The 20,370-nt window shown below is 23.3% G+C and overlaps 4 protein-coding genes across 4 annotated transcripts; 2 read left to right on the top strand and 2 right to left on the bottom strand.

The window, feature by feature from the left end:
• Positions 1-159: 159 nt before the first annotated feature.
• PBANKA_1218200 (T-complex protein 1 subunit epsilon, putative) lies at positions 160-1,767 on the top strand (the record flags this gene model as incomplete). Its single annotated transcript, XM_034566244.1, has 1 exon — positions 160-1,767. The coding sequence occupies one exon, from the start codon at positions 160-162 to the stop codon at positions 1,765-1,767; it is 1,608 nt and encodes a 535-aa protein (XP_034422860.1).
• Positions 1,768-3,017: 1,250 nt separating this feature from the next.
• PBANKA_1218100 (oocyst capsule protein Cap380) lies at positions 3,018-12,632 on the bottom strand (the record flags this gene model as incomplete). The annotated part of the gene is made up of 1 exon (XM_034566243.1): positions 3,018-12,632. One exon carries the CDS (start codon positions 12,630-12,632, stop codon positions 3,018-3,020), a length of 9,615 nt encoding a protein of 3,204 aa, XP_034422859.1.
• Positions 12,633-16,983: 4,351 nt separating this feature from the next.
• PBANKA_1218000 (nicotinamidase, putative) lies at positions 16,984-18,417 on the top strand (the record flags this gene model as incomplete). Its single annotated transcript, XM_034566242.1, has 1 exon — positions 16,984-18,417. The coding sequence occupies one exon, from the start codon at positions 16,984-16,986 to the stop codon at positions 18,415-18,417; it is 1,434 nt and encodes a 477-aa protein (XP_034422858.1).
• Positions 18,418-19,061: 644 nt separating this feature from the next.
• PBANKA_1217900 (conserved protein, unknown function) lies at positions 19,062-20,221 on the bottom strand (the record flags this gene model as incomplete). Its single annotated transcript, XM_034566240.1, has 5 exons — positions 19,062-19,172; positions 19,412-19,480; positions 19,647-19,680; positions 19,841-19,953; positions 20,150-20,221. The coding sequence occupies 5 exons, from the start codon at positions 20,219-20,221 to the stop codon at positions 19,062-19,064; spliced, it is 399 nt and encodes a 132-aa protein (XP_034422857.1).
• Between the last annotated feature and the right edge of the window lie 149 nt (positions 20,222-20,370).

Here is a 20,370-nt window from a genome sequence, read left to right as displayed (position 1 = left end):
GAGAAAATATATACATAATTGAGAGCGATTTTCAAAGCAAGCAGGGGTTTTATCATCACCCAACAATAGCATTCTCCAATTTTTTGTAATAAATCACGTTAAATATACATCAATATATCCAATTATATAAATAAATATATATAATAATTTGTAATAAAAATGAATATAGCTATAGATGAATACGGTCAGCCATTTGTGATATTGAGGGAAGAAGAAAAAAAAAGAATTAAAGGTATCGAAGCACATAAAAGTAATATATTGGCAGCTAAAGTAGTGGCTGATATATTGAAAAGCTCGATAGGACCACGAGGAATGGATAAAATAATTGTAAGCGAAGATAATAATGTCACAGTAACAAATGACGGTGCGACAATATTAGAAAAAATAGATGTTCAACATGAGTGTGCAAAATTATTAGTTGAATTATCAAAGAGTCAAGATAATGAAATTGGAGATGGTACAACAGGTGTAGTTATTATTGCAGGATTTTTATTAGAAGAAGCATATGCATTAATTGATAAGGGAATACATCCCCTTAGAATTGCTGACGGATTTGAAAATGCTTGTAATATAGCTTTAAAGGCAATTGAAGATATTGCAATAACTGTAGATATTGAAAAAAATAATCATGAAATATTAAAAAAACTTTCTAATACTTCATTAAGTTCAAAAATTGTATCAAGTAAAAAAGATTTACTTTCAAATATTGTTGTAGATGCTGTTTTATCAGTTGCTGATATGAAAAGAAAAGATGTAAGATTTGATTTAATAAAAATTGAAGGAAAACCTGGAGGGTTATTAGAAGAATCAACATTGATAAAAGGTATAGTTTTAAATAAAGAAATATCACATTCTCAAATGTGCAAAGAAGTAAAAAATGCAAAAATAGCTATTTTAACATGTCCATTTGAACCACCAAAACCTAAAATTAAACATAAATTAAATATAACAAATGCAGAAGCATATAGAGATTTACAAGCCATTGAAAAAAAATATTTTTATGATATGGTTGATGCATTAAAAAAAGCAGGAGCTAATTTTGTTATATGTCAATGGGGATTTGATGATGAAGCAAACTATTTATTATTAAAAGAAAATATTCCAGCTATAAGATGGGTAGGTGGTGTTGAAATGGAATTAATAGCTATAGCTACTGGAGGAAAAATCATACCACGATTTGAAGATATACATGAATCAAAACTAGGGCGTGCTGATTTAATAAGAGAAATTAGTCATGGTACTGTAAATAATCCAATGGTATATATTGAAGGTTGTTCTAACACAAAAGCTATTACTATCCTTTTGAGAGGAGGCAACCAAATGATGATAGACGAATGTGAAAGAAGTGTGCATGATGCTTTGTGTTCTGTTCGTAATTTAATAAGAGATAATAGAATATTACCAGGAGGTGGAGCAAGCGAAATTTATGCAGCTTTAGAAATCGAAAAGGTTGCTGATACATGTAAGGGAATTGAACAATATGCTATTAGAGCTTTTGGAAATGCTTTATTATCTATACCCATTAATTTATGCAATAATATTGGATTAAATAGTATTGATATGATTTCAGAAATTAAAACAAAAATTATACAAGAAAAAAAAAAAAATCTAGGTATTGATAGTTTGAATTATAAAATTGGAGATATGATAGAAGAAGGAATATTTGAGACTTTTAATTCAAAATACAATCAAATTTCTTTGGCTACACAAGTGGTAAAGATGATATTAAAAATCGATGATGTAATTACACCCAATGAATTCAACTAATGTAACCTCTTTGTTCATACGTATATATACTTATGGCATGTCGATTGAAATGTCAAATTTATTTCATAGTATAGAACCCATACTTGTATCCATACCATCGTAGTTACGTTTTTTTCACCACATATGCATCTTTGTTATATTGTATTATTTTATTGTATATATGCACCTTTTATCATTACTTTCAATATAATTCATATGAAGCATTTTGTATAAGGTTATATTTGCAAATCGTGCTGTGGAAAAACTCTTAAAATTTTAGACTAAAAAATTTTAAGCTACCATAAGGAGCAAGGTTCTTATTAATTAAACGATTTTTCATTGTCACCGTGTCATTTATTTAGCATTACAATTTATTTATGCATTATGTGTACCCACTATATAGTTATTATTATTTTATTTTTTGCTTTTTTTTACAAAAAACAAAATCGGCTTAATCTATCATTATCACCACATATATATAATATATCCAATATATACCTATTTATATGAATTAAAACTCACGTATTTATATTTAAACACTCAAAATATATTTAAATCTCATAATGAATTTAAGAATAAACTATAAAAATTCATAACCATATATACAGTATTTAATTATCGATATACTTTAAACTATACCCAACTTTTCAATCTTATAAATTTTTTTTAATTAAATATTAAGAATCAAGCAAATTGTATACATTAGTATATCGAGCTGCGAATAAACCATAATTTTCCACGTCTATTTTTATATAAAAATTCATAAAAATATGTTTTATAATACCAAAATACCGAGCATATGAAACTCAACTACTTTCACTGTATCTTAACAATATAATTATACATAATGTCATCGCTAGTAATTATACAACAAATTGCATATTTTATTTTTTTTTATTAAATGGTGTATATAGTATTATCTATTAAATAATATGCATCAGTTTAGTTATAAAACGGTACAAGCATATATATGCATGTGTTTTATATATAGGCATGTGCATGTTTTTACATTTTATAAATTGTTCAGAAAGGGTGTATAATGATGGAATATAAGCAATCCAATTATATAAATTTTTTAAAAATTAAAAATATTAAAAAAAAGGACCAATTTTGCATATAATATACCATTGTTAATAGGGTAAACAAAACATAAAACGTGTGTGTATATATAGGTAGCCATTTATTGTAGGCTCAAATGCACACATATCAAGCATGCACTGCAATGCCACTAAATAATGTCAATATAATTGGATATATTTTTTGATTTTTTTTTATGCTCTTCGCAACACATTTAGGCAATTTGCTTCATTAGAAGATGCACAATGCGTAATTGTGTTAGTTATTTTAGATTCTACATATTTGTATTTTATCATCGAACTTTCGGAATTCTCAATTAAAGGTAGTATATTATTACGAACACCTAAACTATTAATATTTTCATTTTGTAATAAAATACAATTTTTTGATGAAAATAAATCATATTGTAATATTTCAATTGGATCATTTTTGATTGTTGTTATGTTTATTAAACCATATTCTTTAATCGATGTTTCTAGTAATATGTTCTGTAATAATGTGTTTTCGCTTGTACTTAGTTTATAATTTTGACTTCTAATACTATATATTCCATTTTCATGGCGATATGTCGAGTAATCTCCATCTTTTATATCATGTCCTTTTTGAAAATGTATATCTTCCTGAAAAATTGGTACTATATGATTTCCTTCATTAAAACCACGTATTGTAATACGTTTATGTATTCCATTATGGGTAGGAGATATTGTTTCTTTCATTTCTGTATTATGTTCTGAACAGTTTGTTAAAATATTATTGTTATTTTTAACAATTGTTACATTGTATTTTCCTTCCAACGGTTTTTCAAATGATAATAACATAATATTTTTTATTAATTTTGTATCCATTTTCATTTTATTCGCATCAGTTCCATTAAAAGTATCATTTTCGACAACTACATTAAAATGTCCAATTGGTAAATTCTTTCCTATAATTTTTATATATTCAGTATTTCTTTTACTTGGAGCATTATTATTATTTCCTAATTCTACCTCTTCAGTTTTAATAGGTTCTATAATAACATAATAGTAGCCATCATTATTTGAGTCCATTCCCATATTTCCTCTTTCTACGGTATTGTATGTATATATTTCAATATCATATATACAAGTATTATCAGTCATATTACAATTCCATACACTTTTTATTAAATCTATTATATTTTTTGCGTGCACATTTGCATTATTTAAAATATTTATTTTGTAAGAATTATTATTTAACATTTGTATTGAATATTTACTGTTTACAATTTTGCCATCAAAAATACCATCGACAACTTTTTTTATTCCATATTTATCGCTTTCATTTTTCTTCAATTTTAAAGATATATAAGATCTATAAAATCCTTCCTCTTCTTTTTTGCTTGGTAACACCGAAGGTGGTGCAGTATTATCATTGTCTCTTACTTCAGTTGTCGCATATTTATTATCTTTGGATTTTGCAGCATCTATTTGCGTATGAAATAAATCATTTATCAACATGATTTCTTCTGAATTTTCCCATTTTATAATACGTATCTTATAATACGAATTTTTTAATATTTTTCCAGATGACATAACTATATTTTCAATATCACTTGGTTTTACCTTTTTTTCATCACCACTATAATAATTAATTGTGCATTTACCGTTGTAAAATGCTATATCATAATGTCCTTCTTTTATAAAATCACCTTGCAACATAAATTCATCATAATAGTTATAACCCCATCTCTTGTTTTGATGCGCCATATGTTTATATTCAGATATTTGCACCATAAAAATGTTATTTCGGTTATCAGTTAAATCATCATTACTAATTCTATTGTTTTCATCCATTTCGAGATGTATTTTCGATTCAAAATTTGAGATAAGCGAATAGTCAAAATCCTCATCGAATATTTCTATAAAATATAATTTATCACGTGGAATTGATTCAAGCAATACATTAAACATTTCCACTACAAACTCTTCATCTGTTTTATCAAGATTTTTATAATAGCCATTTTGATTTATACTTTTTATATTATGTAAATTTGTTCCATTTACAATATATTTTGATTTTACTATATGTTGGGGCCCATAAAAGCGTGCAATATTATTATATAAATATGTTGATTTATTATCATTATTTTCTATGCTACTTATAAATGCATAATATTCTTTAAATTTATTATTATTTTTATCTATAAATATCCTTCCATTTTCTATATGTTTTATATCTTTAGTTTCATCATTTATTATTTGCACTTTATATATATATTGCATATCATCTTTTATATTAAAATCGTATTTAATACAAGATTCAAATATACTTGTATCTAATATTTTGTAATTTTCTTTTTCTGTATATACTTCATAATTGTTGTAATTAATATGTACTATATATATCCCTGGATTCACATTCGAATTTGTTTCAATCTCTCTAATCATTTTTATTTTTTTATTTGCATCAAAACTTTCCAATTTGTTTAAATCTTCCGACGCGCAAAACACTGATTTAGATGTGACTGGTAATGCTTCTGTTACAGCGGTTTTAGAAGATTCAGGCACATAACGGGGATTGCTTTCTAATTGATCAACTCTATGTATATTGATATAATTTTTAATGTGTAACATATAAACTCCATTTTTTAATTTATCACTATGCATTATATAATTAAGAAACCAGTCATCTAAAAGACAATGACCATTTTTGCATGATCCGTAGGATTTACCATTATTAACATGTATTTCATATACACCATAATATAATGAATTTGTGCTTATATCATATTTGTTTTCATATATACTCATTTTAGTTTTATCGTCATATATTTCTATACTTTTTATATAAATAGTACACATAACATTTCTTCTATAATATTGTGCACTATTTGAGTTTATTGTTCTTTGATTTGTTAACCAACTGTAGTTCGAAAAGGATGGTTTTGATTGTTTATTTTCTTCAACATATGGTATAGGTATAACATCAACTACTTGAGAATTATCTTTTTTCTCAAGTAGCAACGATTCTGAAACTTTTTCTGCATTCCCAATGCTACTAATTTTTGGTATATTTAAATCCACAGTAAAAGGCTTATCCCCACTTATAAACGCATTAGGTGGAGTAATATATTTTGTTCCATCTTCATTTATTCTCAGTATATTAAAATACCCATTGGAGAAATTAAATGGTGATTTCGGCATACTATATTGATAATTTGATATTTGAATATTATAATCACCATTTGTTAAATGTACTTCACCATTTAATTTGGTACATAATAAATTAAGTGCTCTATTTATCGTCAATTTGCCATCATTTCCAATTAATTCGTAGCCATTTTCAGAAACATGTAATGACATCTTTCCTTCAGAAATCGAAGTTAAACTTTGTACAAGGAAAATGTATTGATTTACAGATATGCAATTATCATTTGAACTCGTATTATTTGTTATTTTAACTAGGCAACATTTGCACGCTATATTACTTTTTTCTTTTTCTTTTTCTTTTTCTTTTTCTTTTTCTTTTTCTATTTCTTTTTCTTTTTCTATTTCTTTTTCTATTTCTTTTTCTATTTCTTTTTCTATTTCTTCTACTGGAACAGTAGTTGTAGAAGCTGGTGGGGTTGGGAGTGGGGCTTCTGTGTGGATACTAGTAGGTGTTTCATCCTTAATTAGATCAATATTTATTTCAAATTCATTATTAAATATGTCTCTTATTATAACCTTTGTTAAATTAAGTGTTTTTACAAGAGTTAATAAATATATATTATGCGTTTCTTCTTGATAATGTATTAATTGCTCTGTTGTTATAGTCATCGTATTATCTTTAAATAACTTTTGAGTAGTTGGCAATTCTAAAAATTCAAAAAGTTTAAGTTTACGTGAATACATAAAAGATACATAATCATCTGTTTGACTTACATTACTGTTATAATAGTACGAATCTTCTGTAAATACAGGGTTAACTACCACATATGGATTAGCATGTAAAGTAATAAAACCATCTACAAATATAAGATATTTAATTAATGCTGAGTTCATATCATCATCTTTTATACGGTGCAATTTTAAAACGATCTTATTCATATCTGGAACTATTATATTATTATTCTTGACACTATAAACAGGTCTTACTGGCATATTTTTATATAGATGGTATGTATTACTATTAGTAGTGTTAAATTTAATTAAGTATTTATTAAATTCGTATAATCCGCTCTTTAAATACATTGTATATACATTCATACAAACAAAATAAATTGAATTAGGAGCTAAATTAAATTCTTCTTCAAAATATGAATTGTCATATTTTTTATGGGGGTAACATTTCATAGAAAATTGATGCTTGCTATCAAATGTATTTGCTATTAATTCAACATATGATATATCATGTACCTCAGTTATATGTATTGGTGATAAAACTACAATAGCATTTAAAAAATTTTTGTTTAAATTATTTTTTCCTTCAAATAAAAATATATTGTTAAATATATAACTGTCTTCTGGTTTTTTCTTAATATATATATTATCATTATTTATATATGTAAAACTGGGCTGGTTATATGTAGAAGTTTCACCAGGTATTAACATTATTCCATTATTTTTAAAATAGGAATCATTATTACATATATTCTCTTTATTTATATAATTTTTTAGGTAGTTATTTACATCTTTCATATCTATTAGTATTTTATGTTCATTAATAAAACTAGCAGGCATATATTTCAAAAGTTCAAAATATAATGATTCGTTAAACTCTAATAAAGACGAATTATTCACTTCTTTTTGTAAAAATTGTTTACTAATCTTAATTATGTCTTCATTTTCTATAAAAACTATTTTAGATTCTCTATTTTCTGTGCTATTTAATTCCATAATATTTAAGTTTAAAGGTTTCATATCATTATTTACACCTTTATTGTCGGCATCATATGGTCTTCTTATCATCATATTTACCTGATAAGGCGCTGAAATCAAGTATGTTATTAAATTTATTATTTCGTTATGTGTTAACGAGTTTGCAAATGTTTCTTCCAAGTTATACGGTAGCATATTACTATCTAAAGCACTAAATAATTTCATAAGTTCTTCTTTATTAAAATTACAAATAGTTAATATTTTTTTATAAATGGCACTTTTGTCTAAACAATATAATGTTTCATAATAAATACTAGATATAAGAGAATTGGGGTCATTAGGTACATGCATTAATCCGTTATTTAAAGTTAATTTTGAACAATTTTTTTTATTAAAATTTTTAAGTCCGATAGAAAGGGCTATTTCGTTTATTATCATTTCAACCGAATTGTAAATTTCTACATCCATTTTTTCTCCTCCCAACTCAATATTGTATCTCTTGGTTAAAGTTAAAGGTTTGTTATTAATTAAATTTGCTATTTCTTCATTATTCTTGAATAATATTTCCTTTCTTTGGTTATTTTCAGTGTAAAAAACGTAATATGGGGTAAAACCATTATATCCATATTCAGGGTAATCACATGCTTGGACACCATTATTATAATGATAGCATCTATTTAGTTCATTAAAATATGTTGAATATGTATTGATATGTGTATTTGAAGACATATTGTTAGTTAATATCATGTTACGTGGGTGAACAAAAAATGTCTGATATTCTACATTTATTTCCTTTACTAATTTATTTCCCTTCGATACAAAGATTATTTTTTCCAACATAAATAATGAATTTCCATCTAATTGATCTATATATGTATAAAATAATACTGATTCATAAACGGCTTTAGGGAAAGCTTTTAATAATAATATCCTTTTAAAGCCTAATGTTTCTTCTCTATGTGTCTTACCAATGAATGGAACAGATAAGTTTCTAAATGAAAAATATACTGAATAATTCATATCTTCTTGAATATCAACACTTTTGTCTTTTAATAAACCTTTTAATATTTTCATAGAAACCAATGATCCATGGTTATCATATTTTGTTTCGAAGTTTGTTATAATATTATCATAATGATTTATTGAGTCTAAATGAATACACTCCAAATTTTTGTATTCTGTAGTTATATTATTTTTATGTATGTATCCCGATTGCTTCATTATATGTTTTGTTATATTATCTATGTTTGATTTAGGCATTTCATCATATACATTTCTTTTTGAAATAGGACGTTCCAAAAGTGTTTGTATTATTTTATATGCCATTGGAGGCATAATATCATCATCGTCATTTATCAATTCAGTACCATTATATACATATTTATACATTATATAATATTTTAATGATGTTTCTACTTCATCTACAAAATTTGAACAACATAATATTTTTTTTTTAATTATCAATGTACCAAGTTGTGACATTGTATGAGCCAATCGATTTATTGAAATATTTTTTTCGTGATATTTGAACTCATTGATATAAACAAAGTATTTAATATTTGCAAATGATTTTAACTCATTTTTTGATTCTGCATTAGTTGTATACAAATCTACTTTATATGATGATGTTAACTCTACAATATAGGCTGCTAATAATGATATTTCATTTATTAATTCTTCAAATTTGTTAGTATGTTCCTCAATTTTTATATTATAATTATTTTCAAGGTTTAATAATATATATTGTATATGTGTCTGATCTTTCATTGATAATTTATTTATATTTTTTAATACAATTTCATCAATTAATCTAATTCCAGTTAAGTCGTAAAAAAATGTATAAAAGTCATATTCATTTGATAAATATGCTATTTTGAACATTAGTATGTATATGTTCGAAAAATATTTATTTCTATATAGAACGTTTTTATGAGAATATAATAAATTTAAATTATTTTCGTCAATGCTTACATTAAGTCTATGCTTTGATTTAGGTGTATGTAAGTTATCTTGTTCATATATTTCGACATCAATTAAGTCAAAAACATCATATATATCGTCGCTAAATGGTTCCTTTTTTATAAAGTTTAAAAATATTTTATTCTTATTGTATATGAAATATTTTCCCAATTTTCCTTTTAATAATACTTCTATAATCATATGTATAGCCTCACAATTTAGCGAATCATTTACTAAAATGTTAAATTTGTTCATCAAATAAGCATAAGCACCTAAACATTCATAATTATATACAGAGACATTTGTGAAATGGGGGAATGTGTCTTCTGGTAAAGCTGAAACTATGTTATAATCCGATTTTTGTGAATCATTTTCATAAAAATAAATATAATCGTTTAAAAATTTCATGTATATATTTTCCTTTACATGCGAATAATTAATGCTTAAACTTCCAAAAGGATATAAAGAAGAATCATTATTCTTTGATGTTTGCTCATGAGTGTACACCCTTTCCATATTAAATATATTAATATCATATTTCATTTCCTGGAAATTATTAATATTTTTATAAGCATTTTCCTTATTATGTGATGATTCATCAATGGATACAATATGATCAAAATTTTCTTTTTGACGTTTAGATTCATTAATTAAGTTATCATGTTGATTTATATAAAAACTATTATTGTAATGAGTTAATAAATGTTTTTTTTTGGAAATATCAATATTATTATCTGAAAAATAATTAATTTGGAACATTTCTTCATGTTTTTCATCAAAATCCGTTGTAAATGATAATTTAAATTTATTCTTTCGTTGTAATATAGTTGAAGGAATGTTTATACTTTTAACGATTACATTTGTTGATAAAAGCTCACACCTATTAATATATTCTTTACATACATTATCTTTATATATTCTTGGAGTGTATTCATGTGGTATTAAAAGAGGATGTCTTGATAAAATACAGTAGTTTCCCTCGACTATTCTTTGATGTATATTAGTTTGTAATACGATTTCAGGATAAGGGTTAATATTTATCATATGTACAAGTAATAATCTAGTATCAAATATGTAAGAATAATTATACTGTGGAAAACAAATGTCAGATACAGTAGTATTTTTAATACATATATTCTCTATAGATATATAATCATAATTATCATGTATAACTATTGGTTCTATATTAGAACAATTCGTTGTACAATCAATTGGAAATGTGATTATTTTGAGTGTTTTATCAATATCTTCAGGTCCTTTATCAGTTTTACGCCCAATTATGTTCATCACAATTACTGAATCATTATTTATGTAATTTTTTACCAATGATTTTATATATCTAACTAAATTTTGATCAACCTGCACGTGAATTAATATGCCATATTCATATATATCGTAGTAATGTAATTGAATATAAACATCTTCAAATATACTTTTGTTTGATATAATATTTTTTATCTTTAAATCGTCATTCGTCTTATATTCTTTATAAAAAATTGAAATGTTACAATCTAGTTCATAGGTATAATACATTACTGACATATTGGCATAACTGTTTTTTTTTCTGAAATTCTTGCATACACCAGTATATTTATAATCCAATTTGTTATTAACATAACTATTAATTTCTCTAGCTATATCTTGCAAAAGAACTAAACATATATCTGAGGATTCTTTAAGTATTAGTTGATTTTTATATATACGTGCATTAATGTCGATACCATGTTGTGAAATAAATTCCTTTTCCTCCATAAGTACAACATTTTTATCAAGTCCAATTATATCTGGATCAAACTCTAAAGATAAAGAGTTTAATAAAACCGTTAATTCTTCGGCATATACATTATATATATTATTATTTATTAATGAAGACGACGATTGAGATTTTTGTAATGCCAAATTTGTGGTATACTGTAACAAATTGTCATATGTAATTTCGTTATATTGATGCATTAATCTAATAATTATTCTAAACATTTGAACGTATTCCATTTTTTTATCCATGTTATTTATATATATATTTTTTATATTGTTCAATAATGCATTCACATTGATTGTAACTAAAAGTCCGCTTACTGTGCTTCGTGAATAATAAAATCCATTATCATATTTTAAAGGAAGCTGAATTAAATAATTTTTTGCAACAGATATCATATTATCCTCATTAGTTTCGTTTTTATTGAACTTTAGGAACATATTATTCTTAAAATTTACGCTTCTTTGATCATTAGACGTTATTTTTTTCAAAATTTTGTCGATAATATATACATGGTAGCAATGTACACTTTTTACGTCATAATGAATTTTATATTTTTCTGAGTGTACCATAATAATACCAGAGCATGGACGCACTAATTCATATTGGTTATTATATAATTCTTCATACCTTTCAATAGATCTTAAATTTATTTGGGAATGATATAAATTAAAATTACTAAACAACAATTTACCATTTACAAAAGAGCTTTGTGGAAATGGTAAATTAATTTGTTTATGCCCTCTTGTTGCGTGTATTATATTGTTCTCTATATTGTTTAAACCTATTACTATTTTTGTATCATTACAAATATTACATAGGCACTTATTTCCAATAGTATAATCTTTATTATAAATTAAATCAGTTACTTCTAATATAATGTTATAATGTAAAGATGGAATATTATCAAATTTTAATAGTGCACTGCCATCTGTAGAAAATATACTTGTTGCATGATGAACAGAAACAATATCACTAGTTTCTTTCTGAATTAACATAGCCTTTATTGTGTATCCATTTATTCCATTATTTACTCGTATTTCATAATTGGAGTGTTCACAAATATCTGAGTACTTTGCAACACATGTGTTCCCAAATGAAGAAATATCTATAGCATATCTTTTCATTTTGGTGGAGTGCAATCTTTTTTTTTTATTAGTATTTAGTTCTTCGTTACCAAAATCGTTTAATAATGGATCGCCCCAATAAGGGGACGAAAGAACAGTGCCCAAAAGGCATACTATTAGAACATAAACTATGTTGATGACATACATTATTTTAAGTTTTAACAAATATAATATGAAAATTCTTTTAAGTTGTATTATATTTTTAATATGGTATAATATATAACTAAAAGTTTGTATATATGTGTAGAGCGTATAATATGCTCCCTCTATAAATAAAGTATTGTTAATATAAAATAATACTTAGATTTTATATAAGCACATTATATATGTATACATATAATTATACTCTATATATTGTGTAAAAATATGATACATTAAAAGTTTATAAAAATATAAGCAATTATTACTTTTTTTGTGTTATTAAAAATAACTTATATATAAAAAAAGTTATGATATGCAAAATAAAAAAATTATTATTATTATTATTATTATTATTATTATATATATAAATTAAACATTAAATATGTTACATGAAATTTGTTCATAGGAAAATATAAAATTTTGACATTTAAAAAATATATTAAATTAATATATTTATTTATAAAAAAATAATAATAACATATGGGCTTATTATTAAAAACAAAATAAAAACAAATGATATTTTTTTTTTTTTTTTTTTTTATAAATAGCTTATTTTCCATTTTGGCTTGCTGAAGGCTTGCAACCAATTTGGTTGCAGAACAAGATACAGCTATTCTCAATGCATCTACATTTTTTCCATTTTTGTCTATTTAGCCCCATCGATCGATAAAAAAAAAACATTGCACCTTACATATAATACCTTTTGCGTAGCTAGCTAAAAAAAATTAAGATATTTTTTTTACATATAAATATTGAAAAAAATTTAGAAAAAAAAAAATTTTTTTTTTAATATAAATACATGTATTCTCATAAAAAAAATATATTTTGATATATATATATATATATTGTGTCATATTTTTTAAATATCCCTTTTACAGCCAATGTCGATAAATACACAGTGCAATGTCGTATTTTTAATGCATGCATAATATAACATTGATGTGCATTTTTTTTAATGTATTTTTTAAATATATACAAATGAATATATGCAAATTTGTTTAATATTAAATTACATTATTATATATAATATATTAAAATAATCACACCGTTGTAACAAAAATAGATACATTCGTTTTCTTCCTATAAGCCTTTGATAAAAATTTTCATTAAGGAACCATATTTAAATAGTTTGTGAATTTACATTAAAATATTCAAAGCAAAAAATAAATAAGTTTTATTAAGGAATACTCCATACATAAAAATTGTATGGTGAAATGTATTCGCACGAAGGCATACATACATAAAAATATGCCGCTTCAATTTTTGGCCACTGTAGCATATTTCCTGTTTTTAGCAAATATTAAGGGATTATATTAAATCATTTATTTACCAAAATAAGCATCTTCACCATTTTAAAAGTATTTTATAAAAATTAATATTGTAACGAAGCGTAGAATATAAAGGAAATTAATATTCACGTTTTCGATAATGAATATTTCAATATGCAATATTAAAATTAATTAACATGAAAAATTAAATTCATTGTTGTATTAATTTATGACAATGTAATATAATAAACTTTTAAAAAATAAATATTTATAAATATATAACAGTAGCAACAGCATAGAATCATTAATTAATTATTTAAAATACATGACAAAACCCATAAATTATTGTTTGTAATATTTTATGCTTTCAAAAAAAATTTTAAATGTAACTATATTTTTCATATTTGTGTAATATACTATCAATATGGGTATTTTTTTATATTCGATTTATTTCCTTATTAATTGTTCCCAATTTTCCTTTTAAAATTTCAATAATTTCAATTTTTGCGTTATAAAAGAGCTAATTATTTTTAAACATACAATTTTATATTTTAACATTAAAAAGGGAAAGCTATAAATATTTTAAAAATCTCAATATTAATCTTACACCTATATATTTAGATCATTCATATTTTAAATAAATCCATAATCATTACGAGTATTCAATATAATAATCTTAAGGATAACAACAGATTTCTTAATTATGTCATTATTTTATTTTTACCATATATGTGTATCATTTCCAATTTAAATTATGTTAAAAGGAATATAAACAATGATATATAAAAAATAAAATTGTAGCTTGTATGCCATATAAAAAATAATTTACCCTCAGAATTATATAGAAATTCGTTTTTTTTTATTTGTTATATTATGTAAATGTTAATCTTGAATGTATATTCAATATATAGGATTAATGCATATGTATGTATTATTTATATTCGAATATTTACTTTGCCGTGATATTATTATTATTTATTTATCCCAATCTAATAATGCCTATAGTTTCCTTATATGCTGAATGTAATATACCTTAATGAATTCGATAGTTCGAATATTTTCATAATTCCATAGCATATACTTTATGTTGAGTATATAAACAATATATAAAACTTGTTTATTTTGAATAATATGAAAAACACATGTTTTGTTCATAACATCACCAAGAATTGGATGTTTTTATAGGAATGCTAAATGAACTAAATTTCGTTTGCGCTTAAATTTTATTTAATAGTAATTTTTACAAATAACAGTGAAAACATAGCATCATTTTCAATAACTTTCTGTTTCATGATTTTATAAACTTATTACAAGGGTAAAATAATGATATAATAAAATATGTAGAATCGCATTGTATAAGTGTAAATTATTATTCCACACCTTATTTTTGTTTATTTATTCTAAACCGATTTTTATTTCGCCTAATTTTTCCTATTATAAAAATATTATATTTACTTATAAACAACTTTCATAAAGTAATTAAGGTATACATCATAGTATGATATATATTGTAAAAACCAGTGCTATAACTACAATTGACAATATGGCCACATATATGGCCTCAAGAGAAAGATCAAGCAAATAAAAACCGAGAATAAAAATATGTAGATAAATCCCCTTCCTTTAATCCTTACAATAGCTTGCACAAACATTCAAGACATTTACTTTCACCATAATACACTCTTCCACATTCTTATACAATATATTTATAATTTTATTGCTTTTTTTTCCATACATTTTTTGACTTTCATTCATTTTTTCCGATTTCGAACTATATTTTTTATCTGTTTCGATTATTTATATTCTTAAAGAAATTATATATTATCAGAAAAAACGGAAAAAAAATTATATCTTATATAAAATTATAAAAAATATTGAAGGTTTTAAAGATGCTATTGATTGCCTTTATTATTACCTTATATGGTTTATTAATAGCATCATTAGATAAGACAACATTATAATATTTCTCTATATATAATGCTACATGAAGGGTTGCATTCATTTATGTTTTCAAATGTTTTGTTTAGGCCCATTTTTTCACGTAGTATAAAGTTTTCGAAATTAAAAAAGTGAAGAATATAAATAATTAAAAAGCTTATAACTGTTGACCTTTTCTTTTTTCCCATAGTCATGCCAAATATGTAAAATATAAAACTCGCGATTAGCAATAAATCTATACAAATATTGAGTGATAATATGTTTCTATGTATTGAATGTTATTCATATAGTTTATGCATAATGAAAAAAAGTATTTAACATGGATAGAAGGTATGATATTTTACTCTATAGCCAATTTCCAATAAAAATTTTAATTTTATATATAGGAATAAAAAAAATATATATTTTTATCAATATATAGCTATAATAGTATAACCTATAGACATTTTTATGAATTTTATTTGTATTCATAAAATTTTATATAGATTACTTTTTATGTAGAAATAGTTAAAAAAAATCGTTAATGATAATTGTGATTATTTTTGGAAAAATTAGAATATCCTTCTCCTTTTATTAAAGGAATGCTAAGTAACGATAAAAATTGTAGAAATGACATAAAATTTGATATTAATTCTTAGGAATATTTCTTTTCATTATTTATTTTATAATTTATTTAATTATTAATTTCATTATTTATTTAATTATTTATTTCATTATTTATTTAATTATTTATTTCATTATTTATTTAATTATTTATTTCATTATTTATTTCATTATTTATTTCGTTAGTTTTTTTTTATAATTTTTACCAAATATATATGTCAAGAAAATATGTTGTAATAAAAGAAAAAAAATATATGCATGCATTCTATATGTATAATATATACACGTAGATATAGTAAACTAAATAAACTAAGATTAGTTAAAAAAAAATAGTAAAATTTATGGAATTTTTGAAATTTATAAAATTATACATATGGGTATGCATAGATATAGTTAAAAATACAATTGAATGAGGAATCCCTAATATGCAAATAATTATATCGATTTACTGAATTTTGAAATTATTATAAAATAAAAAAATTATTGTAGATAAATGTAATACAATTACCAAGTAAATATATTTAAAAATAAAACAAAAAAAGAAAGTAATGAACTGCTTGGTTATAGTCGATGCCCAAAATGACTTTCTACCAAAGGGGGCGTTTAACTCTAAAGATGAATTTATGGATGTTTTGCATAAAATAAATAGGATAAGATTAAACTTATATAATTGCACAGAAAGTGACTTAATAAAACTTGAGGACTGCAAAAATGTTATGGAACAAAATAAAAACAAATTAATAAATGAAAATATTGTAAAATATTATAAATGTAATAATGACATAGATGATGAAAATTGTAAAGATCAAATTTTAGTTTTTCCATTTGATAAAAATAATCATAGTAAGATAAATAATTATGGGTTATTAAATAGAAAAATAAATAGACAAATATGGGAGCATAATTCAAAGGATGCAGAAAATGATAAAGAAATTAATGTAAACGGCGATTGTAACAATTTACCCCATCTAAATAATTATGAAAAAACAAAGCCACAACTTAATAATTATATAAATAACTACTGTAATATGGATGAAAATAATAATTGCATAAAAACTGCCCCCCCAAAAAATGTGCATATGACCTCGTTAAATAGCCATTTTAGCAATAAATCATATTTTGCTATGACCATTTTGACTGTTGATTATCACCCACAATTACATACATCTTTCGCCACAACACACAGGTTAATTTATAAAGAAATATCCCGAAATAGTGTGAAAATAAAAAAATATTTAAAAATGAACGAATGTATAAATGACAATTCTTATAATTTGTTATCTGTAAGTAATACTGAAATATCGAAAGAATCGAATAAAATAAATATTGAAACAAATAAAAAAAAGGAAAATAAAATAAAAAATGATGATATATTTTATTACGAAAACAAATGTGAAAATCAGAAAGAAAATTTGATTGATGCAAATACTCAATCAGAATATTATGAATATTCCTCATTTTTGAAAAATCATAAAATTAATACTTTAACAGATGTATTGGAAAATATTGAAAAGATAAAAACACCTAAATGCATATATAAGGGTGTAAATTCTATAAAAGATATTAAAGAATATACAAAAATAAATTTCTTAAACGAAACAATTGACTTATGGCCCGTCCATTGTGTTAGGAATACACCAGGAAGTAAAATACATAAAAATTTAATTAGAAACATAAATGATATAATTATTAAAAAAGCATACAATGAAAATTTTGATAGTTACACCATATTTGAAAATGATACTGTTAACAATAATATACTAAAAATTTTAGTTGAACAGAATATAAAATCTGTGTATATATGTGGCTTCATATTTGAGTATTGTGTTAAAGACACAGCACTAAGCTTTTTTAGACAGGGATTCGAAACATATATTATCGAAGATGCAACAGCAAGTTTATATGGAAAAGATGAAGATAAACAATTTTTAAAAAACATAGGAATTAAATTTGTTAATTCAGAAACAATGTTTCTCACATAATTTGAAATATACCAAATAAAAATATATTTGAGCGATGTTCATATATACTTTATTTTATTTTTGTGTTACAAAGTAGCTTCTTTGTTATATTTTTTGTGTATATGAATTGTAAGAAAAATATACTTTTTCATATACTATCCAATATTGGTGTTAAATTGTGTTTTTGTTATTATTGTTGAAAATTAATCATACATAATATATATATAATATATATATATAATATATATATAATATATATAGTGCTATTCTTATAATTAGTTACAACTAACTGAAGACTAATTGTTCATAAAGAATCTAAAAGAGTTTCAACATTTTGATTTGTTATGTTTATTTTTTTTTCTCATATTTGTTTAGCATATTCCATTTATATTTCAAAATAAGTTTGTAATAAATTGGTATGTAAATTGTTCCTTATATACATTTTTATTTCAAAAATTTGCATTTTACGAAAAAACTAAACAAATAATATTTTTAAATTCAAATTGTTTTTTTAAAATTAAAAAAAAAATTAAAATACATGTTTTTATACCATCATGAAAATAATAGGACAAAATTGTATGATATAATTCTGGGTATTATTAAAATTAAAAGGACTATGCGAGATATTATAACAAAAAAATGCTTGAATAGGTTTATTAAAAATTTTAATATTTATCCAGTTGCTCCTTGTCATAAATTAAAGCTTTTCTTTTCCATGCCCATAAAATAAAATGGTCATTATGTGTTAGGTATCTTTTATTATTTTCCAGAGTAACCTAAAAACCATATTAATACAGAGTTTTATATTTTGTATAGGAATATACATACTTATGCATTTATAGAGGCATATAGTCACATGCTCATATTAACGAATTTAAAGAATAATGCCATCATATGTATCCCATAAAAATTATTCTAGGTTTATGTAGCAAACTTATTATTTTACTTTTAAATTAAAAATAATAATAAATAAAGCATTAAATTATATTTATACAGTTGCTTGTGTATTTCATACCTTAACGCATTTATCTTGAATCAAATTATTTATTAGATTAAAATATGTTCTTTTTACCTTTTTTGTGGACTAAAAAAATGAAAGCATTCGCATAAAACATAAAGAAATATGCTAAATAGTTTTTATGTAGCTATGTATATTCAATATGTATACTCATGCAACTACATTAACACATAAAAATTGGACAACTGCACATATTTGTATATGTGCAATATATATGGGTTATTTATTTTACGTTAATAACAACGTGCTTAAACGTTTTCAAATACCTATGAAAAGAAATAATAATATACAGATAAATATACTACATCGCAATAAAATGACCATATAATGCTAAAGCAAAGGATATAATATGTTATATACGTATATATATACATAAATAAGCAATCTTGTATTTATAAACTCCTATTTGCTCATGAGGAAACTTACCAAGTTAAAAGTTCTGTGTCTGAGCATTTTTCTTTTTTTATATGGGAAACATAATAGCATACAAAAAAAGCAAAATGCACATATTTATCGTAGTCTAAGGTATAATTTTTATCCTATAATTTATGATAAGGTAATATAATTAGGTAAAATTAATAATGGCTTGTGATGATACAAATATGCAGAGAATATGCATTTGTTCTTATTTAGCTGTGTACACATATATATATATATATATATAGTGGCGAATAAATCAATAAAATATAAAAAAATAATATATATGCATACGTATTCATTATTTTTGTAAATTACTTCTATAAGAGAATTCTTAGAATATCCACTGTATGTATACTCATTTCCATCAAATGCTATATCAACATTCATTTTGTAAAAGAAAAAATTAAGAATTAAAAAAAAAATATTTTATAAAGTAAAAACGAGTTATTTTCGAAAACCATAAAACAATATGCATTAAAGTAATAAGTAATGATAAAATAAAATACTACTATTTATTATCGAACTGTTTTGCCATT

The sequence above is a fragment of the Plasmodium berghei genome (genome assembly GCF_900002375.2).
Source record: "Plasmodium berghei ANKA genome assembly, chromosome: 12".
In the NCBI taxonomy this organism is placed as follows: Eukaryota; Apicomplexa; class Aconoidasida; order Haemosporida; family Plasmodiidae; genus Plasmodium; species Plasmodium berghei.
Note: the sequence above shows the minus strand (reverse complement) of the source record. Positions and strands in the feature narration are given on the sequence as shown.